The sequence below is a fragment of the Anas platyrhynchos genome, chromosome 10, assembly GCF_047663525.1.
Source record: "Anas platyrhynchos isolate ZD024472 breed Pekin duck chromosome 10, IASCAAS_PekinDuck_T2T, whole genome shotgun sequence".
Classification (NCBI taxonomy): Eukaryota; Metazoa; Chordata; class Aves; order Anseriformes; family Anatidae; genus Anas; species Anas platyrhynchos.
The window spans coordinates 9,220,731-9,247,710 of record NC_092596.1 but is presented as its reverse complement, the minus strand read 5'-3'; the positions used below and the strand labels follow the sequence as shown (position 1 = coordinate 9,247,710).

General features: G+C 47.5%; 7 protein-coding genes and 1 non-coding gene across 11 annotated transcripts in view; 4 read left to right on the top strand and 4 right to left on the bottom strand.

Moving 5' to 3' along the window:
• The first annotated feature begins 136 nt into the window (after positions 1–136).
• Positions 137–5,212, top strand: SOWAHD (sosondowah ankyrin repeat domain family member D). The gene has a single exon (XM_072042886.1). The coding sequence runs from the start codon at positions 278–280 to the stop codon at positions 1,229–1,231; it is 954 nt and encodes a 317-aa protein (XP_071898987.1). The 5' UTR covers positions 137–277; the 3' UTR covers positions 1,232–5,212.
• Positions 5,213–5,418: 206 nt separating this feature from the next.
• On the bottom strand, positions 5,419–8,540 carry RPL39 (ribosomal protein L39). The gene is made up of 4 exons (XM_072043104.1): positions 8,520–8,540; positions 7,921–8,118; positions 7,488–7,591; positions 5,419–5,746 (listed from the first exon to the last, which is right to left on the bottom strand). Exons 1-4 carry the CDS (start codon positions 8,538–8,540, stop codon positions 5,698–5,700), a joined length of 372 nt encoding a protein of 123 aa, XP_071899205.1. The 3' UTR covers positions 5,419–5,697.
• LOC113844779 (small nucleolar RNA SNORA69) lies at positions 6,335–6,466 on the bottom strand. The gene has a single exon (XR_003499666.1). It is a non-coding gene; the product is annotated as a small nucleolar RNA SNORA69 (small nucleolar RNA).
• UPF3B (UPF3B regulator of nonsense mediated mRNA decay) lies at positions 8,077–16,059 on the bottom strand. The gene is made up of 10 exons (XM_027465443.3): positions 15,785–16,059; positions 15,540–15,646; positions 15,352–15,458; positions 13,714–13,812; positions 13,247–13,357; positions 12,530–12,573; positions 11,656–11,844; positions 11,013–11,164; positions 10,004–10,316; positions 8,077–9,166 (listed from the first exon to the last, which is right to left on the bottom strand). Exons 1-10 carry the CDS (start codon positions 15,947–15,949, stop codon positions 9,026–9,028), a joined length of 1,428 nt encoding a protein of 475 aa, XP_027321244.3. The 5' UTR covers positions 15,950–16,059; the 3' UTR covers positions 8,077–9,025.
• A 27-nt stretch (positions 16,060–16,086) lies between these two features.
• NDUFA1 (NADH:ubiquinone oxidoreductase subunit A1) lies at positions 16,087–16,697 on the top strand. The gene is made up of 3 exons (XM_072042890.1): positions 16,087–16,268; positions 16,372–16,461; positions 16,601–16,697. The coding sequence occupies exons 1-3, from the start codon at positions 16,167–16,169 to the stop codon at positions 16,619–16,621; spliced, it is 213 nt and encodes a 70-aa protein (XP_071898991.1). The 5' UTR covers positions 16,087–16,166; the 3' UTR covers positions 16,622–16,697.
• Positions 16,698–16,843: 146 nt separating this feature from the next.
• AKAP14 (A-kinase anchoring protein 14) lies at positions 16,844–20,626 on the top strand. 4 transcript variants are annotated; one of them, XM_072042887.1, is made up of 7 exons: positions 16,844–18,298; positions 18,384–18,469; positions 18,626–18,746; positions 18,830–18,921; positions 19,090–19,269; positions 20,032–20,084; positions 20,393–20,626. In XM_072042887.1, exons 3-7 carry the CDS (start codon positions 18,635–18,637, stop codon positions 20,478–20,480), a joined length of 525 nt encoding a protein of 174 aa, XP_071898988.1. In that variant the 5' UTR covers positions 16,844–18,298; positions 18,384–18,469; positions 18,626–18,634; the 3' UTR covers positions 20,481–20,626. The 4 variants fall into 4 exon arrangements, with proteins under 4 accessions (XP_071898988.1, XP_038040086.2, XP_071898989.1 ...); XM_038184158.2 differs by lacking the exon at positions 18,384–18,469 and having other exon boundaries at positions 16,844–18,226; XM_072042888.1 differs by lacking the exon at positions 18,384–18,469.
• Positions 20,627–21,046: 420 nt separating this feature from the next.
• Positions 21,047–25,993, bottom strand: NKAP (NFKB activating protein). The gene is made up of 9 exons (XM_027465444.3): positions 25,689–25,993; positions 25,402–25,482; positions 24,911–24,984; positions 24,574–24,693; positions 24,070–24,115; positions 23,552–23,667; positions 23,321–23,396; positions 22,668–22,817; positions 21,047–22,029 (listed from the first exon to the last, which is right to left on the bottom strand). The coding sequence occupies exons 1-9, from the start codon at positions 25,928–25,930 to the stop codon at positions 21,855–21,857; spliced, it is 1,080 nt and encodes a 359-aa protein (XP_027321245.1). The 5' UTR covers positions 25,931–25,993; the 3' UTR covers positions 21,047–21,854.
• The window catches only part of LOC140003284 (endogenous retrovirus group K member 5 Gag polyprotein-like), a 51,172-nt gene continuing 50,066 nt past the window's right edge, over positions 25,875–26,980 (top strand). Inside the window, exon 1 of the mRNA XM_072042884.1 lies at positions 25,875–26,013. The gene's annotated coding sequence lies outside the window, so the exon portion shown is untranslated. The remainder of the gene's footprint in view (positions 26,014–26,980) is intronic.

Sequence of the window (26,980 nt, the reverse complement as noted above, 5' to 3'; positions counted from 1 at the left end):
TCCGCGCTGAGGGGGGCGCGGGGCGGGCTGAGGCGGGAGGTGGGGGGGGGGCGGCTCCGACCCCTCCCGGGTCCCGCCCGGGCCCCTCCCGGCGGCGGGGCTCGGCCCCGGCTGCCCCGGGGATGGTCCCGGCGGGGGTGGGGGGCAGCGCCGGGAGCCGCCGCCGCCGCCGCCGCCTCCTGCCGGTGCCCGGAGGAGGGCGCCCGGTGCCCGCCGCGGCGCGGCCAAAGGTCGCGGTGCCAGCGGCAGGTGCGGGGCCGGGCGCTCCCTCAGAGGCATGGCCCGGAGGGAGCGGGAGCAGCCCGGGGGCTCGGCGGAGCGGCGGGGGGCGGCGGCGGCGGCTGCGGGGTCCCCCCGGGGCTTCGTGCGCCCGGAGCCGCCCGGCGGGGCCGTGGCCCGGGTGTCCCACCTGTGGCCGGCAGCGGCGGGGAGCAGGGAGCGGCCGCAGGCCCCGCAGGCCCCGCAGGCGGCAGAGCCCGGCGGGAGCTGGGGCAGGGCGGCCGCGGGCCCCGGCAGCACCCGGAGGAAGGAGCTGAAGGGAATCCTGCAGAGCAGCACCAAGCGCAGCGCCCCGGCGCAGGTGGCGGGGCAGAACCAGGAGCAGGAGGCTCCGGAGCACAGCCCCGAGGTGCTGTCCCTGGCCTTGGACCCTCTGGAGCACGAGTGGCTGCTGACGGTGGCCCAAGGCGACGCGGAGAACATCGTCAGGCTGCTGGACCTGGAGCCCAGCCTGCTGAGCAGGAAAGACTTCGTGACGGGCTTCACCGCCCTGCACTGGCTCGCCAAGCACGGCCACCACGAGAGCTTCATCGAGGTGGTCGCCCACGCCCAGAAGAAGGGTTATCCCATCAACGTCAACGTCCCCGCTGCCAGTGGTGGGCTCACCCCCTTGCACCTGGCCGCCCTGCAGGGCCACGAGCTGCTCATCAAGCTGCTGGTGGGAGCTTACGGGGCGGACACCAGCTGCAGGGACCACAGCGGGCGCAAGGCCTGGCAGTACCTGAGGGCGGATGCTCCCAGGGAGCTGAAAGAGCTGGCGGGGGCCTTGGAGGAGGACTTGGCCCAGCTGCACATTTGCAACACCAACAACAACTGTAAGTCATCCGGAGAGGCCATGGCAGGGAGGGACTGTGTGGATTTCGGGGCTGGGGGGAAAACCCAGCAACCCCGCAGCCTGTCGACCCTCTGGGGCTTTGTCAAACAGGCGTTCACCTTCTTCCATGAGCGCTGAAGTGCCTCAGGCCCTTGTCGCCTGGAAACCTGCGCTGAATAGCGGCTGGACAAGCCTGCGGTGAGCTGAGAACTTGGCACGGGGTTGGTGCGCCGAGTCCCAGCCAAGCCAGGATTAAGCCCCTGCATGGGGGCACCGTGGCTCTCCTGGGGCTGTGCCATCTGAATGGGTGTGGGAGGTGTGGGAGGCCATGAGGCACCTCCAAAATGCCTCCTGCCCTGCTTTGGAGGATCCAGGAGCGCCCTTGCTGCGGTGTGCTCCCCCGTACCAGACTGCAAGGGGGGCTTGGGATGCTGCAGCCCTCCTGTCACAGGCACCGGGGACAGCACGTGCCCCTGGGGGGTCCAGGAGGGGACGTGGTGTCCTGTGCTGGGGGCTCGGGGGAGGAAATTCATGCTGCCCTTCCTGGGCCACTGGCAGACTCTTTCTGTGACCTTAGCTGGGTCACACAACGAGTCAGGGACTGGATTTTCCCATCTGTAAAATGAAGCCGTTGCTCTGCCCTGGCTCCCAGCGATGCTGTGAGGTTGGACTTGTCATTGTTTCTTGGGTGCCTGGACTGAGCCACTGGCAGAATGTAATTAAACATTTCACAACCGTACTCTGAATTGTCACAGACCTGGTGCTGGGCAGACGGAGGAAAAGCAACCTGTGCTTCAAAAACAACCCTTCCCCCCTCTTCTTTTTCATGCTTCCCTGCTGGCAGGGAGGGCAGGTACGGAAAAGCAGACAGTGTTGTCGAGCTGTAAACACTCGTTAGCTCCCCATGACATCCAAGATCTCTGCCACCTGTGTTTCCTTTGGGTTGCTGTTTGTTTACAGAAGATAAAGCTGGTTCTCAGTAAAGGAAAAGCTGGAGTTCCCAGTTTCTCAGGGCCCAGAGCTGTATGAAGTCCACAATATATTATCTCTGTTTCTACCTCTACAGCAGCACAGCACTGAGTGCACCCCTAACTACATGAAAAGGGCCAAGGCTCTGCTCGCTTGGTAGCATTTTGTTCACCACACACAGCTCTACCCAGCTCGTTTCGACTTGTTTTGCACATTCTCGGAAGGCCAAGGCTGCTTCAAACCATCTTCAGAAAAACAACTGCCTCTTCCTCTTTTTCAGCAGCCAGAGGTGAATTCTGCCCCCTTAAATAGCAGCCTGATTTGAGAAGCGATTCTCAAACTGCAGCTGGGGAGTTTCTGTTCCTTTTCCCGGAGCAGCAGCCCTCACGGAGAGGGGAGGGGAGCCGAGGGTTCTTTCTGGCACCTTCCTGAAGCTCTGCAGGGGTGCACACGGGAATTGAGCCCATCTCTGGCCTTGCTGCACAGGTGAACCAGCACCTCGATGCAGAAAGATCTGCAGGTAACCTCCCTCTGAAGGGAATTTCAGCCTGTGGGTCCCACACACCCTGAGCTAACCCCATTTATCTTCAGACTGTGCTCTGAAATGCTGCTTGGACACAGGAATGATCCGGTCAGCAGTGGATGGTACACAAAGAATGGCCTCCAGGTGACTCAGTGCTGCTCCAGTGCCTGGATGTACAGATAGAAGTGTCCAGACGGATTGTTAATCAGTGAGGTCAGCAGCTGAGACATACCAGACATACTGGGAGTGGATTTAATACCTGATCTACACAGGTTTTGTGATGCTTTAACTAACAGATTAAAGAGCGTGGTGACACAGCTCCTTTTGTACCTTCTCTGGCCACATCCACGCCAGGGGAAGGCAGGCTGGCTTCTAACACCTTGTTAAATCTGCACAAACTCTGAAAAGCACCAAAGCCAAAGTACCTGTCTGTAATCTTTAGGTCTGGTAACCGAAGTGCTGTTGATAAGACAGGTGGGTGCATTTTTTGATCTGTTAGTCCTCTGCCATCATCCCTTCACACCAGCGTGCTGCTAGGGAGAGCACGGCATCGCCTTACATCCTCCTCTGCGTAAGCCCCAGAGTAAACACTGGAATTAGTGAGAATAACCTTGAAGGAGCCATTTCCTTGGCACTGCTAACGGCAGCTTAGTCATGCTCCACCAGGAAACCTGGACTTGAATTCTCCATTCACAAGTAAAATTTAACTGTCAAATGCTACTGCTCAATCTGTATGATTTCTAGTATTTGTCTCCCCTTGAGAGCCAACCAAAACCCCCTAAAGGCAGCTTTTTTTGCTTGTCTTTGGTCATTGGTTTGAAGCCCTGTTCCAGTCCAAGGTTAGCATGAAATCCCTGATCCGCCCCCCAAAAGTCTCATAGGGAAGGAAAGGGCAGGGAGCTGCTACAAAAGAAATTATCTCAGAGGTATTTGTGTTGGTTAAGGTTCTCCAGAAGCTTCATTTTAACCAAATTTTAATCTGTGCTGAATTTTCCTCACATTACCCCTTAATGCCCGATTTGAAATGCAGTTTCAGTCAAATGGGGAAGGACACCACGAGGGGCTGCTTTCCCAAGCAGCTCCAGCCGATAAAAATAGCACGGCAGTGACAGAAAGGGGGAGGGGGGCAGTAATAGACCGTTTGATCTATTGCTTAGGAAAGCTTTCCCACAAATGCCATGTAGAAAAATGTCTCTTTCCGTTCTCAGGTCCATAAAAATTACTTTTCCCCTCATCAGCCAGGTCTTAATGGACACAATTAAAGAGAAACTTTGGGGGCAGCTCTGTCTGGCCGTGCAGGCACAGCAACGCAGTTAGCAGGCCTCCAGGGCCAAGCTTCGATCCTCATCACTGCTGCCTCTTCTAAACATGTGCTTGTGTTTAGAGAAGAGCACAGAGATGATTTTTTAACAAACATGGGGGTAAACGTGTTTTTTACCACGATAGAAGAAGTACATGGGCATCTGCTGAAACAACTTTGAAGCATTTTGAAACATCTCTGGCAACGCTCTTTGCTGCTTTCCTGTTGCAGTGACTTACCGCTTCCCCCTGATGATAAAGTAGAAACTAGACGTTATCTAGACTGTTATCAGACAGGAAAAGAAGCTGAGATACCCCAAAGCATCCTGAAGCTGTTAAAAATCCCAGCCTTGCCTTCCTGTGCTCAGAGAACACCACTTAAGAGGGAGAGACTGACACGAGATCTGAGCAAAGCACATTTAGTGTGCATCTCCGTGCGCCTGGCATATGCTGCAGCCCAGCGTTATTTACCTTTGACATGAAAGCGCAGGTGTGGCAGGCAGACTTCCTCAGGAAGCTGCCACCTCGCACCTGAGGCACTGCGGCAGGCTGAACCCAAACAGCACCAGAGCACTTCACAGCGGCGTTCGGCCTCAGGAGGGGCTTTGCTGCAGCCACACCTGAGAGTAGTAAATGCAGCCACTGGGGAGCCAACTGCTCGGTTTCTTTCTTTCCTCTTTTCTTTTCTAAACAGCTGGTAACTCGCTCTCTGAGCACACCTTGCTGTCATTCTGCCGAGAATTTTTTAATTCAGCTGCCCCTGTGGCTGGCATCAAGACCAACCTGATCCAGCTATAACGGAGCTCCAAACAAAACCGAGCAGCAGATTGATACCTACTCTATCACCTGAACGAGCAGCAGGGCCTAGCTGTGCTATACTGTGGTCTACCCCCAGGTGCTGAAAAGGGTTACGTGGGAGGTATCGGGGAAGTGGCAGCTGTGACAGAAGGCAGCCGCTGCGGACACCCATGTCAGCGTGGTGGTAACTGGAGACCCTCACGCAGGAAGCCATCTTACCCAGAGAAACCTTCCCAACGCGCTTTGTTTTACAGCTCCATCAAATGAAACCGGTGGAGATACGCAGACACATCTTCAGCACACTCTGGCAATACTGCTTACTTTTCTTAGTGACGTTTCCTAGAACTAACCCAAAATGTGACCCAGTTTTCTCTGCTGTTAACCGATCAGACATTGATACCTCAGCTACTGCAGCCATTCAAGCTGTGGATCGCAAAGTCTGCCTTTTTCAAACCCGCAGATGTCCTGTCTCCAAAGGACTGTTGTTTTTTCCCTACAATTTGTCTAATAAAAGATTTTCTTCAAACTAACAGTTTTAAAATCAGTTTTGATGTTTACCCCTTTTCTTCAAAAATTGGTACGCGTTGCTAAGAGCTACAGTAAGTGAAAAGAAGACCCAATCTATCTGGAAAGAGCTGATGGTTCCTCCCGCTAGGTACAATTACGTTCGTAGTAACGTTGCCTTTATTCTCTGTGTTGCTATCCCACCACATACATATGAAATCAGTTCAGCCAGGTCATTCAGGTCCATGTTTATTAACAAGCTCATACACTGTCAACACTTAGGATGCCTGAAAGAAAGAACACTAATAGAACACGGTCTTCATGTTTCAGATGGCAACCACCTCAAGATTATTCCCATTCCAATCACTAACCCAAACCAGTTCATACAAAAACAACTGGGCAGTCCAACACTACAGAAGGAATGACTGAGGGGATGGCCAGCAGTGTGTGGGGTGGATCAATCTGACGCAGAAAGACAAGTGTTATTAGAGTTCCCAGGAGACAGTCTCTCTTACAAGCCCAGTTTGGTCCTTCTCCAGTGTCTCCTTTTGGAGTTGTACCTAAGACAAAAGCAGTGGAAGTTAGCAAAATGCACACTTGAGGATCCAGGTGGACCGAAAACACCTTCAATTAGTTCAGCAGTAAAGGACAGAAAGCTTTTTTACATGCTACAGTCACAAGCTGCCAATAAAAATCAACTTTGTACTGGTTTTTAATCAAATTTCCATCAGTTTATTTTCTTCATTCAATAATTACGATGCTACTGCAACAGAATCTAAACCCTGAGAAAGGGTTTCTGAGAAAGAAACATGTCTAGAGAGAGATGCATTAGCACTGGCACATCAGTATTCTGCCTGGTCTTTTGGAGACAAAACGTTTATTGATTGTCCAATGATAATCAATGCTATCTTGTTAATGCAAATTCATAGTCCAAAACAGAAATCATCATTTTTGTCCAAACCATGGAAGAGCAGTATATAGAAAACACCCTCACCCTGGAAGTGTTCAAGGCCAGGCTGGTGGGAGGTGGCCCTGCCCATGGCAAGGGGGTGGAATTTGGGGGGCTTTAAGGTCCCTTCCAACCCAAACCACTCTGTGATTCCATGATTCTTCCAGGAAGGTTTGTATACTAATTTATGCGCCACAAGAGATGTACATGTTAAGGACGAACGGTTTCACCAATGTGTAGGTAAAACCAAAGACAACATTAACAGAGTTAATCTCAGCAGGGAAATGGCAGTACTCCCACAGAATGAAGCACTGCAATTGCAGCCTGCTTTAGCACACAGTTTGGAATAAAACTGATGACTGAGGTATTGAAGACAAGACAAAAATTAATGGCTTTGCCCCATAATACGGTATTTCAAAGCACTGCAATTCAGCCAAAACAGAAGCCCTTTTTAAGTCGGTATCTGGAAGACAAAGTTTGGGCGCACAACTATGATCTTTCCCAGAAAGAAATGAGTTAACAAAAGCGAAAGGACAGAAACTGGGTGTGCTGCTTCACTGCCTGTGGCAGCCACTGCTACTGTCACTCTCCTCACTACTTAGAAAAAAAAAATAAATAAATCTGGGATAAAGAATCCTATTCCCTCTAAGAAGTCTAGACAGGGAAGCATACAAGCTACAGAGCTGGCTGCACGTGACTAGACAATACTTGTAAGCCAAAGGGCTTGGATAGGTACCACCTTTCGTACACCTCACATTTATCTAGTATTCTGCAGCATTCTCTTATCACGCTTCCTTAAATTCAGTGGAACTCCTTCAAACGAATTCCACAGCAGTGAGTCAAGGATCTCACACCATCAGTTTTATAATCCCTAAACCCAACTAGACCTTTGCTTCCCTACACACCATATCCATCCCAGAACACCTGCTTTGTGCAAGGTACCGTTTCTTGAGGATGCAGAAAGACAGATGGCTGGGAGAGAGGGAAAAGGTGATGAGGAGCATCAGGAGCAGAGTGGCTGCCAAGTAAAAATTCTGGAATAAATCATCCATGTGTTCAGCTCACACTTTTATGTCTTCATGATAACATCTGTAGCTACTGACAGAGAACTGAAATAAAATAACTGCTACAGGACGACAAGACATAGGAGCCCCACATAGCCTCAAGAAAACACAGTGGGACAACAGAACTCAGTGATCTGCCCCAAAAATACCTGTACAGTAGTCACACCCATGAAATTGCACTTTTGCACATACGAAGGCTGTGACACGCTCAACGCCATCCCACATCGCACAGGCCGCCTGCTTTAGGGCCCGTGCAGCTCCCTGGAACACAGGGGCCGGCCTCGTTACCTGATCTTATTGCCTGTTTTCATGCGGATCCACTGCGGGATGGGCCGGTTTTGCTTCTGCTTCTTCGCGAGGAAGCGCTTGATCTTGAACGTCTTGTGGGACGACTGCAAGAGAGCGGCCATTAGTGCTGCGGGAGGGGGCCGGGAGGGGCTGAGGGGACACGAGGGGACGTGAGGGACCGTGAGGGGCCATGAGGGGATGTGAGGGACCGGGAGGGGGCTGTGAAGGACCATGAGGGCTCTGAGGAGCCGTGAGGGGGCTGTGAGGTGCCGTGAGGCGCTACGAGGGCGCCGTGAGGGAGCCGCCATTTCGCGGGCGGTGAGGGAAGGCCCGATGCGGCGCCCCCCGCCCCGCCGTGTCCCCGCCGCCCCCGGGGGAGCCCCGTCCCGTCCCGGGGCGGCGGATGGCGGCGGATAGCTGCCGAGGGTCTCACCATGGCGCTGCTGTGCCTGGCGTCCCGGCGATGGCGGCGGCGGAAGGGGCGGCCCGAGCGGGAGGAGGCGCTGACGATGGCGGCGACAAGATGGGCGCGGGCCCGGCCCGGCGCCTCCTGGCGGCCCGGCGGAGCTGAGAGAGGGACGGCGGCGGCAAGAGTTTGTGCGAGTTTATTGGGTTCGGTACAAAAAAATCGCTATGGCTAAAATTCGCGAGCTTAAAAGGAGCTGCTACTGGTGAAGTTCTCTTTCTCGGCTGTAAGACAATACTTTGAATTAGAGGGGAAGGGGAGCGGGCACCGAGAGGGCAGGAGTGCGGGAGTGTTTCAGGCTCCAGACAAGGGAGAACGCTTGAAAAGAACCCGACGTACAACTACAGGTGATTAAAAATAAGCATTTCAGTGTAGGTAGACTTTACATGAGAATTTGTCAACAAGTATCCAATACTAAGCCAGCTTATTCATACACTCCAACTCAAGTGGTTCTCTGGATAAATTAATTAATTCAGAGGCCTCAGGAAGGTCTCTCCCTTCCCAAGGTCTTTATGCAATTCCAGATGTTCTCTTTTCACAAGCAGAGGGCTCTACTTCACTGGTACCTCAGCCACCACCGCCTGCATACCTGTCTCAGTGCTAGAGCAATACAATTTAGCTAACACAGTCTCAGGTAGGAGCACCACACGACACAGTAACACCCACATTAACTCCGTGCCACTTCAAGCTTGCTCTGCTTTAAGTGCATCAAACACTGGCTCTGATTGCTTTACAGTAAAGCTCTGGCATTAGATCCAGGTGTCATCTCCTCCTGACTGCATGACTCATTTAATATCAAACTTAAGGCCACAAAGTCTTTCTACTTTGCAAATTTTCTCTTCTCTGTTGTAGTTAGATGCTGGGAAAATAAACTCAAATAACTGAAAATACAAATGAGAACACATTTCAAATTCCGAATCTACAACTGAGGTTCTTTAGCCAGAAACATCCAACAGCGCAACACCCCCTCTTCTTCCTTTGTTCCTTCTTCGCTTCGAAGGCACTTCTGGATTGCGTAGTACATGCTCTTTGGCTGCACAGACAGTCAGAACACATAAGGCCTGCATGCTAGTCACTCCTCTTCCTTCATGTTACTGGTCTCACTCTCTTGTTTCTTATCCTGATCTGTCGGCTTGGCAGCACTGTCTTCGTACTGACACAATCTGCTTCGGCTTCGGGCTCCTGGCTGGTACAGCTGCATTGCTGGACGATCCTGAAATAAATCAAAGCTATTTAGACCCTTTCATAGCCTCAGTGCTCTCATGGTTATTATGGCATCAGCAAGATTAAAAATGGCTCAATTTCAAACTTTTCAAGATGTTCTAAGCTATTATTCCACCAAAGTGGCAATGCAACTTCAATTGTCTTGAATCAAGGCTGTTCCTGTTCAAGCCACAAAGAACACTGCTCATGGTTGAAATTATGCGTTATTTACTTTTGACAGACGAGTTCCCCCTCTCTTAGAATACAGACCAACTTTAAAGCTCCTCCAAAACTTTTGAGTTTCATTTGTATCCAATAATGTCTCAAGTGACACAGAACTTATGTACTAATGCTGCAAAAGCAGACTCCCAGATCAAACAAAACTGAACTCAAGACATTATACCCTGAGTTTATACTATCATGAGTTTATTCTGTCATTCTGCATGTAGCAGAATTGTCCCTGTTTTGGAGGAAACTGTTCTGTCACTCTCATATTGAGATGTCTTTTCAGGCATGCATAGCATCAGCAAAGATACACAAATAGAATTACTGATGCTCTACTGACACCTTAAGGATCAAGCCTGCTGGCAAAAATCATCAAATAAAGTGAAATCAGTGCATTTATAATTTAGCCTACTACCTTGGCTTAATTCCTATACAGTGACAGAACAAAAAAAAAATCACAAAATTTAGTAAACGTGTGGAAACTTTCTAGCAGGGGCAAAGTTTGTTACATTAACATGGAAAAGTTTTACAGAAACCACATGGTTCTTTCCTTAAGTGTATTTATCCTAAAATACATACTGGCCTCTATGAATTAGCACATGAATTTAAAGAAACCCAGCACCTTGTTTCTGATACGATCCCTCTTAATTGTATCCTCTTTTTTATCGTCTTTGGTTACTTTCTCAGATTTGTCCATGCCGCTGGTAAAGTCTGTAAGATCACTTTTCTTTCCCTTTTCTCTGAGCAAGTCTCTTTCCTTTTTCACCTCTTCCTCTTTTCTTCTAAAAACCTTCTCTTTCTCAAAGCGCTCTTTCTGCCTCCGACGCTCTTCTTCCTGGCGTCTCAGTTTCTCCCTCTGTGCTCTCTCATATTCTCTGTCTCTTTCAAAATCTCTATCTCGGTCCCTGTAGTCCTTTACACACTCATCTTCTGATCTGTATGAAAACAAAACTGAAAATGAAGCTCAAAAGATTCATCAAACAGAGCTGGGAGATCAATGTAATACTGGTGTAAATTTGCAATACGAAGACGAGAGATTGGTAGGTTCTAGGGAGCTTTTGGGAAACTGTCCTAACCCGAGTCATGCACGGTAACCAGAGATGGCACTGAGTGCTAGCATTTCTTAGCCTTCTGCTCACAAAGCTGGCTGAGTTTCATCTGGCTTTGGAAAGCACCTCAATTTCTCTGCCTCACACGGCAGCACTGAACCTTGAGCAGATCATGGAGCTGTTGAGAATTAGACTTTCCACTCTGAACTTTTACAAGACTTAAAAGGGACTAGTAACTGGAGTATGCCTCTCCTCTTGCCACGGTTATAATTCTCATTGCAAGGATTGTGCCCGCGGCCTGTTGTAGGTCCTCTACACCTGGGCTTCTCTTGCAGAGCTCCTAGAGAAAGTTGCAAAAATATTCAAATTTGTCCACTAGTGAAGAAATACCGGGTAATTCACACAGCTTCTTGTAATCATGGGGATGTGCACAGCCACAGAGAACACATCCCAGGCCTTCTATCAGGAAAATGATTTGAAAAGAATTTCAAAACACGGTCATGGCAGAGCAGCCTGACCTTCAGTATGATCAGGAAACAAGTTATATATACATATAGATATTTATAGCAAGTACTAGAATACTTTTTTGCCTTCTCTTCTTTTGTCTCCCCATCAGATCGTTTGGCAGATGCACTACTCGCATTTTTTTCCTCCCTCAGAGTCTCTTTTTCCAGTTTCTTGGATTTTTCCTTTTTCTCCAAGTCTTTTTCATCTTTTTCAGGCTTCTTAAGTAGCTACAAAGAAAACAGAAGTCTCAACTAAAAAGCTCACTCTAACACATACTGTTTGGCACAACACCGAAATTGCATCAAAGGAACCACAGTCCAGTAGGAAATATACATTAACATTACTGCAAATCGCAGTACTTCTAAAAGCTGGAGTGTATGAGTAAGCATAATCCACACAGCAGGCTAGGGTTTTTCTCCTAAAACACGCCATGTTAGGAAGCTTAAGAATAGTCTCTATTCCATAGTAAATTCACGAGTCTGTTCACCACAGCATGTACAACAGTCACATGACAAAAGCTTTAAATAGTACTATGAAGCATTACAGCATGTTAACTTTTACAATGCCTAATATTGAGTGTTACAAAAAAAGTGGTCATTTGCTAACACCAAACCCATGTGTTTCTTCACACAATACTCAAAGCACATTTTGAAAGACTGATATACAAATAATAGGGGAAAGGGAATGTAACAGTTTATAATAAAGAACTGTTCTAGACCTTAATCTTTGGTTCTTCTTTTGATCTGTCTCTTTCTTTTTCTGGACATCTGTCTACTTTCTTCAGTTTTTCTGCTTCTTTTCTCTTCCTTCTCTCCTCCTCTTTCCATTTTCTTCTTTCTTCTTCTCTTTGTCTTTTTCTTTCCAGTTCTCTCCTCCTCCTCTCCTCTCTTTTCTCCTCCCTCAGTCTCTGTGTTTGAAAAAAAAAAAAAAAAAAAAAAAAAAGAGAGAGAGAAACAGTGCATTTTTATTATAGAAAACATCCCTTTAAGGCCAACAGGATATCTTGCTACAAAGCAATGGAATATTCCATGAGAAAATAACTCATTTCAAAACTGTCCCTATTATTAAAGAAAAACATGTTGTCTTTATCGCACTGTTGTGAACCTGAATTTTTGCAGCAGTTTTGTTGTGGTTTTGTTTTTTAAAAACTGTACAAGTCAAGACTTATGAAAGGAAATAAACATTAGACTTAGCCTTTATCATTCTGATTTTAGCTAGATCTGACTGATCAGTGATTTTCTCCATCGCTAAAAGTTAAAATGATACGTGCCAGGAGAAAGATCATCTACAAGGACTTCAGCCACAACTGCATTAAAACGGAATCTGGTTTTGCAACGCCACAGATACATCTAGCACGCTGCTAGCTGTGACCAGAACGTGCATAAAGCGCCACCATTAATACAAAGGCCAGCACTCTAATAGCGTGAACCATATATTAACAAGGAATTTGGGCTGAAAGCTTTTTCTTTAAAAGGAAGAGCAGAAACATACCGATTTATACCTTGCAAAATACGTATTATACATATTCATACTCTACAGGAGCAAATTAACGCATCTGCAGGCAACAAGAAGATTCTGGAGAGAAGTCTTACCTGTTTATTTTTCAAGAAGTTCAATAAGGGAGTAGTCTTTTTAGCTAGAGAATATATGAAAGCAAATGTAAACGATGTTTTATCCAATACTGCAATACCTATAGCAAAACTCTACATGCTATGAAGAAGCCTTATGGAATATGCAATCTCTCTCACACAACACAGCAGTGCAATAAGTATTCCAATGCTATCCTAAAACAATGACAATAATTACAATTCAATGAATTTGGATATTAGTCTGTTAGCCAGCATACCTATCTGTAAAGGGATATTTAGTCTGCATTATGATTTTCTCAGCTTCCCTCACTTTGAAAAAACATACCTGTAAACACGCTAACATGCTTAAGAAAAAGATTCTTCTTCTTCTGGTCCATTTTACTCAACCAGAATAGAACTTCTCGGGTGCCTGCGTGGAACATCACTGCATCTCCCTGAAATGCAGCCACTTCACAGCCTTATCTGACTAACTAACATCTGACTAGCAGTTTAAAACAGGAAGATTATCTTATAAAATTCAAATAAAGGTGTGAATTTAGATCATAGGAGCAAAAGAAAGCACACTGAATAATATTAGCCTAAAGGTTTAACAATACCAAGTAAACAAACGTACAAAAGAATACAGACTCTTCAAGGTTGAGAAATCACAGCTTCAAATTACACCACGTATGTTTCTTTGTGCTCTAGGAAAATGTAACTACAGTACATAGATTTCCATACCTATTAGCTCTTTGTTTCTTGCCTCTATTTCCTCCAACAAGGTTTCAGGAGTGGAGGTTAACTTTTCATCATCTGCACTGTAACTTTCCAAAAACTTCTTGTACTCTGGATCTATGGGGAAGGGGAGAGAAGGGAAAAAAAAAAAAAAAAAAAAAAAAAAAAAAGCACTGTAGCATGAGAAAGAATCCGCTTGTTCACTGCTGGAAGTTTGGAATAGGTTTGTACAAATTGTGTTGTTTATATGGTGCCTTTCCATGAATTGGCAATCCTCAAATAAGCTGCTGTATTAAGTTTGTCTGGGACAATCACATTTAACCAATTTGCAGCTGACAAAGCAGAAGTAATAAGCTCCACATATAATTAAGCATTCTTTCAACACGCTATGGTGTCACACTGAAAATGTTATATTCCCGCTACTGGTAGGACTTCAGTCTCTACATGCAAAACAAATTAGCTAGCTGTTATACCATCTTCAATAGTCCCAGTTTTGGCATCCTTTTTCTTGCTCTTCTTTTTTGCAGCTTTTTGGAAAGGTGCAAACTCTACTATGGCAGCATATTCCTGACCTGTTAAGAGGAGAGGAAAAAATACATTAAAATAGATATGGAACAGATTTGAAATAGAACACAGTGTATGTGGCTAAAACAGGAAGATGAGCCTCACCGGGAACATGCAATACTAGAAGAGACTACTGCAATGACATTAAAAAAAAAAATCTTGCATTTTAAAAGCTGCTTAGCCAAAGTAATTTTAGGGACAGCAAAATTCATGAAACATACCCTCCTGCAACGTTAACATACTACCAAATTCACAGACCCACAACAACAAAGAAGCACAAGACTTAAGATTGCCCACAGCTGTCAGTTCAGCCACCCCAGGTACACTGTACCATACAGCATCCTCATCCCACAGACTATGCATTCACTGTGCAAGCAGAAGGGAACATTTTAAGTTAAGGCAACTGAGGCAAACCTCAACTGTTGGCAGCATGCAATAGAATGCAACAACCACACGTTACAGGCTGGCTTTAAGGTTTCATCTTGCAACATAAATGCTGAATAAATCTAATATTGTTGTTTGATATGGCAAAGGCAACGAGTAAGCTGTTAAACTGCAAAGTAACATCTTTTAAAAAACAAAAACAAAACACAACACACACAGGCACTGTGAGAACCTGGTCATGCAACCCTTCTAAATAAGGCAGGCTCTCAAGAATAGACCTTTGTGTCACATAAAACACCTGGATGGATGAAAGTTAAAATGCATGTACTTGAAACAAAGATCAATGTGAAACTTTTCACCTACTGAAACTCAGACAACTGCTCCTGACAAACCTTCCACTAAATATGCAATTTTCAAGGTCTATCGGCAACAGACTAACAAGTTTTAATGCTACTCACCGTAAACTGTTCTAAGCTACAAAACTGAAACTGAGTTGTGCTGAATACCTAACAGTATTTAGAAAAGAGATAGGTAGTGACTAAATACCTGGGTGTTTACCCAATTAATTAAAACTAAATTTTTGTTTCTGACAAGATTAATGTTTCCAGAGAGCAGTCTCCTCCACAACTGCAGGGAGCAAGTCGTTCCTTGTACTGAACCAAAATGGCTCACTCAGTTCTGAAGTGCCAAAGATATTAATTTGAATTAAAATGCAACCAAAAATAGGTCATATTGCTAGAAACGTACAGAACAGTACAGGCGAGGCACAGAGGGTGACAGCACTAGCCTCAGTTTGGTTTTCTTTGGAGAGGGACAACACCCACCACTGGCACTCCACAGGCTTCGTACTCAGGCATGACAATGCACGACAATGATTTTGATACCGTACTACCCTGAACCACATTTAACTAGATTTAGCACACTTACATATATAATTAACCTAGACTAATTTCTGCAAAGAACAGAATATTTGACCTGGGTGGTGTGTTGTTTTTTTTTTTGATGTAGGGCATCAGGTTCACTTAAGGCACTGAAAACAAGCATCCAAGAAACCAGGGCTGGTGTGCTGGGAAGCTCACACCCGCCCCTCGAGCCCAGCCAACACACACACACTGCTCACACGAGGCTGGAGGCGAACACACGGCCGTGGGCTGCCCACTTGCCTTTGTGATCAACGAAGACGTAGCCATCGAAGCGGTCCCTGAAGAGCACAATATCCTCCTGGTTTTTGAAGTTGATGTAGGCTCTCGAGAACATGTGAGGGTACAGGCTGCGGGGAGAGACGAGGCGCAGGGCTGAGCGGCCGGCGGGGGCTGGCGGGGGCCCACCCGCGGCGGGGGAGAGCTCCTACCTGGAGTCGTTGGCGAAGAACTCGAAGTAGTCGTGCTCGGGCAGGGGCTGCAGGTGCTCCTCCAGCTGCTCCTTGGTGAGGCTGGGCGGCAGCCGCCGGATCACCACCTGCGGGGCCGTTAGGGCCGTTAGCGGGCTCGTTAGTCGCGGGCTCGTTATTAGGGCTCCGTCGGGCTCCCCCCCACCCCCGGAGGCCGCCCCCAGCCCCGCCAGGCCCCGTCACGGCCGGGCCGGCGCAGGCCGCACCTTGCTCAGCGCCTCCTTCTTGTCCTTGGGCCGCTCCAGCCGCTCCAGCTCGGCGCCGCCGGCCCTGCCCTCCGAGCCGGCCCCAGCCCCGGCCCCGGCCCCGACGGCGGGCCCGGGCCCCCCGCGGCGCTCCTTGGGCCTGGCGTTCTCCTTGTCCTCCTTCATGCCGGGCCCGGGGCAGCGCCGCGCACCCCAGCGCCCCCCTCGGCCGCGCGGCTGCGCCTCGCCCGGGCCCGCCGGTCCCCGGCCCTCCCCGCCCTCCCCGCCCGGGCCTACAGCTCCCGGCGGGCACCGCTCGGCCGGCGGAAGCGGCGCGGCCGCGAGGAGCAGGCCGGGAGCGGCCGCCTGAGGGGGGCAGGGAGCAGGGAGCGGAGCGGCGGGGATGTGGTACGAGATCCTGCCCGGCATGGCCATCATGGCCGCCTGCCTCAGCGTCCCCGGCCTCGCCACCGTCTTCGCGCAGCGCTGGTCCAGCGGCGGCAAGGTCAGCGCGGCCGGGACCCCCCCTCACACACCCCCCGGTTCCCCTTTAGCCCCACCCGGGCCCTGTGAGGCCCGCCCTGACCCCCCGCCCCTGTGCCCCGCAGGAGAAGAGGGTGGCCCGCTACCCCTACCAGTGGGCGCTGATGCAGAGGGACAAGCGGCTGTCGGGGGGCAGCAAGCACGCCGAGGCCAAGGCAGGTGCCGGGGGGCCCGGCTTGCTCCGGCACAGCTCGGGGCAGCCAAGGGCGCCCCTGAGGGCAGCGCGTTTGTCCCCAAAGTCGGGGGACGGGCGCGGTGCCGAGGCGGCTGTCACTTGGTGGATTTCTTTTCCAGGGTTTGGAGAACATACACTGAGGCGGCGGCGCTTCGGAGGATCTGCACGGCTGGGCGTTGTGGTCCGAGTCCCTAATAAAGATGCACGTCTATTTAATCCTTCTGTGTGTGGTGTCTGGGGGCTTTGGAGAGAATTGGTTCCTCTGCAAACAAAAAAAAAGGTCTGCTGCCCTCTGGCAGATGTCAGAGTGAAAGGCAGACCCCGTGTCACTGCATTAACGCCGAATCGCTTCTTTCTTTGCGAGGCACAGAATTCTTGTGCATTCACACAGCATAAATGACAGCAAGGTCAGGCCAATTTTCATCTGACTTTCTCCAGTGGTTAGCTGGGATTTGCCTGAGCATCTATCAGTCCCCTTGAGCTCTATGTCACAGTTTGTGTCACCGAGCAAGGGCAGGCACATCTGGCACCTCTGGGGACACCAGCCAGGCTCTAAGAGGAGGCAGTTAATTGAGCTTTCCAGCTGCTGGTGCTTTTTAGAAGTCCTCAGCCTCGGTTTGGGCCCCTGCATGACAAGCTTGACAAAGTCTTGTCTGTTGGAAGGACTGAGGAGAGCTTGGGAATCAGTGAAACACAAGCTCAAAGCACCTACCACCAAGTGGAGAAGTCCCAAACTACAACAACTGAAGAAGCAGAGCAGGGCTGCTTTAAGCAGGGATGATCCTTTCACATACCAGGGCCTTGAAGTTACAGCGAGACGTGTCCTGCCTGCGTCAACGAGGAGGCAGAGGAGCCAGAAAGAGCAGCCCGTCCCCATGGAGCTTTCAGGGCTCAGCAGAGGCTTTTTCCATTTCACACCACATCTTGTGCTGTGGTTACCCCAACAGAGCACACCCTGAGCAGCAGCTGGAAGCTTCCTTTGTTGGACGAGGTGCTATAAATGTTTTTTACTCGCTCACAGTGCACACACAGAACTCCCCAAGGGGCTGTGTCCTGAGCCTCACCTCCCCAGCAGTTCCAGGGCAAGACCCCATCAGCTGCTGAGCCATTTTCCAGCTTACCGACAAGCTTTCCCGTGGAGGCTTCTGCATTTCTTGGCACAACTCCTGGGCCTCTGGGCCCTTTTTGCCAATCTGTTTCAAAGCAGCCTCTCATGTTGCAGTTCTTCCCGATTTTCTTAATGAAGTGACGAAATCAAGCAAGCAAAAGTCCAGTAAAAAATGCAGAACATGCAAATGAGCCAAGGGAAGTGCCTGTCAGATCATAAGGACCAGCATCTGCACTTTGCCCCTTTATTCCTCTAACATTCCCCTGCTGTCCTGGCAGAGCAGCTGCTGGGGATTTATCCCCCTGCGTTTTGCTAAAATGCCTCTGACTTACAGTCAGAGTCAGCGATCCATCACCCTTTGAGAAGCCCTGTGGCCCAAGCACCTCGCAGCCCAAGCCTGAGTTTTGCAGAGCACAGCACTGGAGGCAGGTGCAGTTCCCAAATCGCTGAGTCCGACAGACACGACAAAGCCAGACGAGTCTGTGTGTTTCCCTGCAGGCACCACCTTCCTGCCGGGGAGCCTGTCCTGCTGGAGAGGAATTTACACAGCCTGTACGTTCTGGTGGGATGCCAAGAGTCCGGATCAGATCACCATGACCAGATCACCGTGACAACACCACAAACACTCCCGGAGGCGGTAAGGCAAGACCACAAGGGCTGTAAGGGTGCAGCCCCAGGAAGGCCCCGTGGGGCTTGCTGGCTCCCACAGGTAGGAAGGGACAGGCACAGCGACGCTGCCAGTGCTGCACAGCTCCTTAACATCACCTCGGCCACCCCTATAACCGCTCTTCCAGGCTTCCACCAGCCCAGGAAGAGCATTTTTGAAGCAACAACAGTAGCCTCCACAGCTTATAGCTGCACAAATTAGGTCTGAGCAGAGGTGAGTGCGAGAAACAAGGGATCACACGGGGAGGTGGGCCTGCTGCTGTTTCAATATCCCTGTCCAGACCAGCCTGAGTTAGTCCAACGGATCCTGCAGCTCTGAAGGCCAACCCTGTCTCGGGGCATTTCTCTTTTTACATTTCTCTTTCTAAAGGTGGAGACAATGGACAAGGAAAAGGAAGATGCTGCCCTTGATGAAACAGTAGAGATGATCGTCGCAAATGTGATACATGGTGCAACAGAACAATTCATAGCCCTGCAGAAAAAAGAGAAAGGTAGTGTGCTCACTCTATTTGCAATGTCTTAGAACATTTCAGAGCTTTTCCAGAAGAAATTCTCAGCATTCTGTCTGTTTTAGAAGCTGAATATGTTGCCAAAAATATTCAGTGGACCACCTGCAAGGACTTCACAGTGGAGAGAGGACGGCAGCAGATTGAAGAATACATTTCCGTGAGTGAATATTCCATCCACTCGTGACTCAAGAGGTCATGGCATCTTACACAGGCACAGGAATAGTGTGAAAAATGAAATAAGAGCATTTCAGTTTCTTTTTCACACCTCCCTTAAGTCATCTCTCCCAGACCAAGGGAATCTTAGCACCATGTGTTTGTTCAGCAGACATGGGAGTTTCATGAAAGCTGGCTTCACTGGTCTGAATTTCTCTGTGAGGAAGAACTGACGTACAGCAAGGTGTACCACTACAGAGTTCTCTGGAGCATCCCGACACGCAGAAAACCCATCCCGCAAGCGACAGCAAGCGTCTATTTCATTATAGAGATCTCCAAAATCAAACCTGATGTAAGTATTCAGAAATGGTACACAGCAATCCTTTCAGGTAAAGTAGTAAAACTCCAGTTTCACTTACCTTGAATGAGAAAAAGCTGTAAACAGTTCTAGCCTCTAGCAATTGACAATGAGTTAAAGTCCGTAACTACACTCCAAAGGGAGCAATTTTATCCTCAAGATCATATTTCGTATTTTTGCCTCCATTACCAAGCACACATTATATTCTAGAAAAGACTTCAGTCTACTAATTCACAAGGCAAAGTATTCAACACATTTTCTCCTTTTTACCTCCTGCTTTAAGCTTCTATTTCACTTGCTACTGAAATTCTTATTTAATCACATTGTCCACACATCCGCAATTCAGTCTTCACCCATACAATGGTATTTTGTGACTCAAGATAAAAAAAAATTGAATAAAATTGCACTGAGTAGTTTTTGTTTTTTTTCCCCTTCAGAACCTATGCTTAGTCATTCTGTACCTTAGCTTTCCTATTTAGTGGCAATGGGTCCCTACCAGCAATCCAGTTCACAGCCACTGGTCACAGATCTTATCCTAGCACAAATTTACAATTGTAATTTCTGAGTCATTCCCTTCACAAGAGAATACTCAGAGGCTTTAAACCAAAATTAAAAGCTATTCTAATCTGTATCAGAAATGTTGCACATATACACAGTTATTTTTGAAGAAGTAGCTCTCACCTAATTAAAATGACTGATTTTTTTCGGCCCTTAAGCTCAGAATGCAAACTCTGCCCTGTATCTCCTCTCTTGCAGACCTTTCCGGTGGAGGTATTCTTCTTCCTGGAGTCCAGCAGGCTGATTTTCAGGTATGCTTTGTTACTTTTCCATCACTGACACGACTGGGGAGGTTCTAGCAAGCTGTCCCATGCCAAAACAAAGAGGGAGCTTGATGTAAATAATTTCACAGTAATATCACAGAGTAGAGGAAGCTGTCAAAGTCTTGTTAAGCCAAGTGACCCTGCCAATCATTAGCTTCGCTCCAACACAAATAGCTACCTAATGATTACCTCCTTCTACACAATCGATTTGTAATAGATGTATGCAGGTCTCCAGGCATGCCCTGTGAATAAAGACCAGCTTTCTTACTATTTACCGTTTTTACTCCCTCCTCCAGGCCAGAATACTGTCGATTTAGAGAAAAGTGGCTTAAGGATATCATTATAAATAAACTAAGCCTCAAGCAACGCCTCGCATTCAAATGAATAGCTCCAGTTCACAGACATCGATGCTCTGTTGGTATTTGTGGAGGATAAACACACACAACGAAGAAAAAACGGCGCTTCCTTATTAGCTTGTGGATTACCTTGTGGATGTGTAAGGAGCATTAAACTTGTGCAGAATCACGGCCTGACCTGTCTGCTGGTTTTAAGTCATAGTCCCCTGCAGGTATAGGTGGGTGCAACGGGAGAGGACCAGGTCCCAGGGTGTAAACGGGAAGAGGCAGCTGGGCTAGAAATGCTGTTTGCAAATGCCAGGCCTGCAAGACTCTGGGGCAAACATTATAGGACTTATTTTTGTTGTACAAATGTACAAGACATCTCTGCTGCCAAAACTACAACGCAAAGTGAGGAGGGGGGGGAAGCCCTCTAGAAAACACTCTGTTTTTAAACACATTTGAGAAAAAATAAGCCTAAGGGAGTTACTTTTGGAAATACACAGTTGAATCAAAGGTAGCCACCATAGAATTACTTGGAGTAAGCTTCTGAGTACAGAGCTTAGAGAGTCATGTCAGACTGCTGAAACAGACTGAAGTAAAATAACACAGGAATTAAAATAAGGCTTTAATCTATAACACTTCTGTAGACCAAAAAAAAAAAAAAAGTAAATTGAAAGATACATCCTCGTTATCACCTGTGTACATCCAGGTTCCAATCGCCGCACCCCACCGCTCCGATACCTATGTATAACATAGCAGAAAAAGAAGCAAGCGACGTAGCAGTTCACCACGGGCTTTGGGAGATTCAAGATCAGACCCTGTTATTACTGTTACTGTTATTTTATACCCCAATTACAATCTGCTTGCTTTAAAGTAACTGAAGCCAGTCTGTATTAAATTACAAATTTACATCTATATACAGGAGTACTCTAAACCACAAAACAAACAACTGTTCTGAGAAAAACAAAATAAATCCAAGACTTATGAAAAATACATAAACAGGAATTTAGGAATTCCTTCATTTGTGCTACTCTCACTAGTAGCTTGCTTGTGATGGTCAATCTACTCTCATTAGTGAAAATAAATGCAAAATAGCATTTAGCAGCAGCACATACCAAAGCCCTACCGTGGAATCTCCCTGCTTGTCCAAGTGAGGACAGAACATTGCCACCTCTAACCTTCACTGCCTGTTCCTGTCTCGCAGCCTTTTGATTTACAGGGATTCCTTGCAGACGGTGAACAAATCCTCCAGCAACATCTGATAATAGTAATTCTATTTCCTTGGTACAAGTAATCCATTCCTGAGGCTTGGCCCTGTTGGGTGAAAGGCACTGCAGCACTTGCAGCTTTTTTGAAATCATGACTGGAACAGGTTAGCTGCTGCCTGGTAGAATCTATGGCACACAGTTCAAATGAGAAATTATTTTTCTTCTTTGCCCTTAGTCTTTCTGTAGACCATCTCTCGAAAGCTTGCAAGAATCTTATTCTCTCTTTTCCTCCTCTCCTCCTGGTTGAAGGATGCCAGAGCTCTCTTTTCATCTGCGCTGTAAATCTGGTTCTCTTTACGCAGACGCACAGCTTCCATTCGACGATGTCTGCAGAGGAGAACATTGTCTACATCAGCATGGGCACAAGGATGTGATGCCCACCACAGCTTCCATCCATTAACTAGCCTGAAGGCCTTGGGAGGATAATAAATGAAGATACCTAGACCAGGGAACCCAAATTGCACAAAAACCTCCACAGAAAGGAGCACAGATGAATTAAAAGCTGACTTTTGAGGGTGTCTGCTCTCAGGCACCAAACAGGGTGCCTAATTCTCACTTTCCCAGAGTCGGCTGCTAGCTCACCAAAATGTAAGTGAAACTCTTATTGTACTGGTAGAAAAAAAGTTATGGCCAACCCCTCACACTGATTTATCCCATACTGATGGGCCAGCACATCACCTCTGTTGTCCAAACACACAACCCTTATGCCATCTGACACAAGCATCTGCTCATTTGAAAAACATGAGAATTTTAAGTGTGTTAGCTGGAAAATATTTTTATTCCTAAGGAAAATGTGCCCTTAAAAAAATCACCATTTACCTACAGAAATAGAGAGTTTAACATAGATTGCTGCAAACACAAAGAGCACCCACTCTTCTGTGCTTTCAGACAGAGCCTGGAAGCAGCCTTCCAACAGGCCAACAGAGGAAAACTTTACTGAAATATTACCATCATCAAAACCATACCTGCTGCCACTCATTACGTAACCAGAGCTCTCAAACGATGCAATTTCTTCACTGGTCAAGCCAATTTCACCTCTCCGGGGTATACGTTTTCCTGCTTTTACATATTCTGCCATTGCTGCACCTTCACCAGGCAACAGGGCATGTCCATAGCTTTAAAAAACAAAACAAAACAAAACAAAACAGACAAAATCAGTCTCAAATAGGAAAAGCATGCCTGAGCTAAACATTCAGCTTCCCTGATCACTACTGGCTGGAGCCTCATTTTTAAGGGCTCTCCTATTCTTTCCCGTTTATTTGCCTGTTTCATCCTTATGGCTACCCATAGCAAGAACATCTTAAATAACCAGTTTGCTCACAACGGGTTAAACAGTAATGAAAGTTGTATAAAGTCACAGTACTGCAGAGGATTAGAGGAAAGATCACCTTACCAAAGTAAAGAACAAGTAATCTTCTATGAAACCATGCTAAAAAGCATAAAACTTTTGTACTTGAATTCAGGTCAGGGTCAAGACTAGTACCACTATTACTTCTGTCAGTACGTTCCTGGTACAGCATCTCTCTGATACAAGTCATAGTATCATAACAGTCTTTCTGAACAGAAATCCTCATGCTTGATTTACTCAATTTGATCCAGGTACCATTAGAGCACTCACTTCAAAGGCCTGTCATCTTGAGATGCATGTGTTTTGGGAGCTTCTGGTCCAATCAAGCTATCTGCTTCTGTATTTTCTGCAACAATCAAATAGTGAAATAGATTAGTATTGTGCCTGCTATTCTTTGTTATCAGAACAATTATCAGGCCAGCAACACTGAACAAAAAAAAAGAAAATCACAAGAAGAACACCAAGAAGTTTCGATCCAAATTTAAAGTCATATGAACCTACTTGATCTCTCAATCCAAAGATCTTCTCCTTGCAACGTTTCATCATCAGAATCTTCACTACTTGAATCACTGGATTCCTTCCTGCTCTTTTTATTTTTCTTTTTCTTATACTTCTTCCTGTAACGAAGTCAAAGACAGACATGCTATTCACCAAAATTTAAGAGGAAAGGATGTGCTAGGAATCCTACTCAAGTCATGAGTTTCTCCAGGCAACTTCCACCTACGGAAAGCCCGAATATCTGCAAATAGGTTGTTGGTGGTGTTTGACAGAACACATGTGATAGTAAAACAAAGATAACATATCCACTGTTGTGTGTTTCATACAATGCTAGAAACTGGTTCCCTATCGGGGCAAAGAGCCCTCTATGCTGTGTGGTCCTGTACATTTGAAGCCAATCCATCAGATTAAGATTATTCCATTGGGTTTATAGCCCTAATTACAAGAGTGCTCAGTCACCCTGCTAAGAAAGTAGTGCTGCCTTCTAGTTAAACGCAGATACAGTTACACTGAAAACTTACTTTCTCTGCTTCTTTTTCTTCTTTTTGCTTTTCTTTTTATCTTCATCTGAAAAAAATACAAGTTTATGTATCATTAAAAAGAGATGATAAGCCACAGCTAAAATGGATTAGTTTACTCCACTGTTAATAAATAACTGCCTCCACCAGAATGCCTTAGTACACAGGTTCTCAGACATGATTTATTTAGGTACCAAATAATCCCGAAAAAATACTAGTAGAAAGTTACCTGCAGTATTGTTTGACATGAGCCATCTAGCATGAGATGCCTAATGGACGCTAAATTTAGAAATCCTATTTCCTAACGCCAGACCACAAGCACTTAAAAAAGAGGCATTGCAAACCCAAGAAGATGGCGAGAGAAAAGAATACTGGATTGATGCTGCAGCTCTGTAATTTCAGAACACCGCAAGTGTGCAACGAAAGCCAGAAGCGTCACTTTGCATTTGGAGGGGTACAAGGAGAGCTCTCAGGCTACAGACAATAACAGAAAACATCTTTTCTTACCACTCGAGTTCTGCTCAGAATCTGACTCACTGTCGCTGTCCTCAGAATTCTTTCTGTGTTTTCTTTTTGATGCCTTCCGCTTTTTCTTCTTTCTTTTCTTCTTCTTTTTCTTTTTCTCCTCTAGAATGTTTTTAAAAGGTAATGTTAGAGAACTGGTGAAGACCTAGCTCTATATGTACTTATGAATCTTCACAAATAAATATTCTCATTTGAACTGCAGCCCATCACACTGACTTTAACCCATCAAAGTCAGTAAATTTCTTGACAGCAACAACGGCAGATTCAAGTTGTAGGTAGCTTCTGATTGTCTATAAGCTGTTTAAACAAAGCAAAATACCTTCTGAGCTGGAATCTGAAGAGCTACTCTTAGATTTTGCCTCTTCATCTTCTACTGGTGTATGTTCATCAGAACTGAAAAAAAGGAAAAAAAAAGTTTGTTATTTAAAATCTATTTTGTAGTATTTAGTAATTCAAGATCAAATGCACACAATATACCCAAACACATGCTTACAAATTTTGAGCCCATTTTTGCAACAGAGTAAACCATGAAACAGCAAATTTGCAAAATGGGAACTGCTTTCAGAACCAGAACACAGCAATTACCCGATCTGCAATATGCCATATCTTATGTAAATTATTAAGCTGGAATTATTTAAAAAAATATGTTGAAATCTTGTTAAATCAGTTCAGAAACCACCTTCTGACAATTGTGGTGATGGGAGCAGTGTAGAGGTAAGACACTTCTGTACACTGCTGCATTTGCAGTGCGATAAGATATTTCTGTACATCGATGTATAATTGGTATCATAAAAAAGAAATATGCCTTACTCAGGGTCAGGAACCTTTGGCGACAGTCCCCAGACTTCGGGTGCGCCCAGCTCTCCAATCCTCTCCCTCTCGTTGAGCCTCCTGTAACAGAAAACACCGTCAGAGAACCCTAATGCGCTCCATCTAACAAAAACGCATTTAAAGCCTTATGTTTCCTGGAATTTATGCTCAAATAGCTACAGTACGGAGAAAAATAGTATCGCAACAAAAAAAAAACAACAACAGAGCAACCAAGGAGCAGCCTCAGAGGCCTCAGAGGCGGGTGCCGCGCCCGCCGGGGGGCCCACCTCTGCCGCAGGATCTCCTCCTTCTCCTTCTCGTAGTACTCGGGCCAGGCCTTGCCGTGGTGGTGGTGCCCGGCGGAGCGCGGCCCGCCGGGGCTGCGGGAGCGGGACCAGCTGCGGCTCCGCCGGCGGCGCCTCAGGACGCTGCGGGACCGGGAGCGGGACCGGGAGCGAGACCGAGAGCTGCGGCCGCGGCCCTGCAGGCTGGAGGCGGGCGGGCTGCGGGACCGAGACACCGGCGCCATGGCGGCGGCACTTCCGCTGCCGCCCCCGGGCCGGGCCGGGATGTTCCGGGCCGACGGGAACGCGGCGCCTCAGAGACCGCGGGGTGAGTCCGCGGCTGTTAAACGGGGGGGTGGGGGGGAAACACTCGGCACCGTGCGCGGCCGGGGCAGCAGTGCCCGGAGTCTGTCAGAGGGAAGGGGGCAGGAAGCTATCAAGGGAATTCGGGGGGGAAAAGGCACCAAGGCGCCACGGGAACCACCATTTTCCTACACACAGTGCTTCCCCTACAGCCTGAGGGGTGTCTGCAGCCTCTAACGGTGGTCTCCGAGCAAAAACGCCGAGCTTCTGTTCTGCCCCGTGTAATACAGCCCGGGCTGAGCACAAACGGGGTGTGTGGAGGCTGCACCATCCCCGCTTCATGCGGCTTGCAAAAGGTGCCTGCACAAAGCAGCCTTTGCCACAACTCTAACGTAATGCTGACTTGTGGAAAACAGACTCCACAGGCACTAGGATTGTAAAGTGGGGATGTTTATCGGTTTGTAAGGTTTCTTCAGCGCTGGGCAGCACGGGGGTAGGCCCACCAAAATCGTGCCTGCCTGACGGGGCAACTTGCCCTGGTTCTATGCAGCCAAGAGCTACACGTGCACAAAGTTTCCCAACGCGCCTAGACACGTTCCTAACCTAGCTCCGCTTCGTCTTCAGATGAGCTCCAAGGAGTCATTTCCATGAGCTCCTCCTGTCTGCACTTGCGCACCTTCTCCTCTCCTGGTGGTGGTCTTGATTCAAAGATCGAAGCCGAAATTCCTTTAAGTGGTGTATTCTTTATTGCAGCGCTGGATGCACGGGGGATCTCTCCACCTATCGTGCATACCCAAAGTGGAAAGCAGTCTGGAATTTATACAATCAATCTATCAATATTCTACAAGCGCCTATACATATTCATTACCTATCCCGCCTTCCCTCGCTTCTCATGCTAACTAGCCTTTTGGCACTTTGTGCCTGCATAGAGCCTCCCAAGAATTGTGGGCAGGGGTCTTTGGGACGTGGGCAGGGGTCTTTGGGAGGAAGAC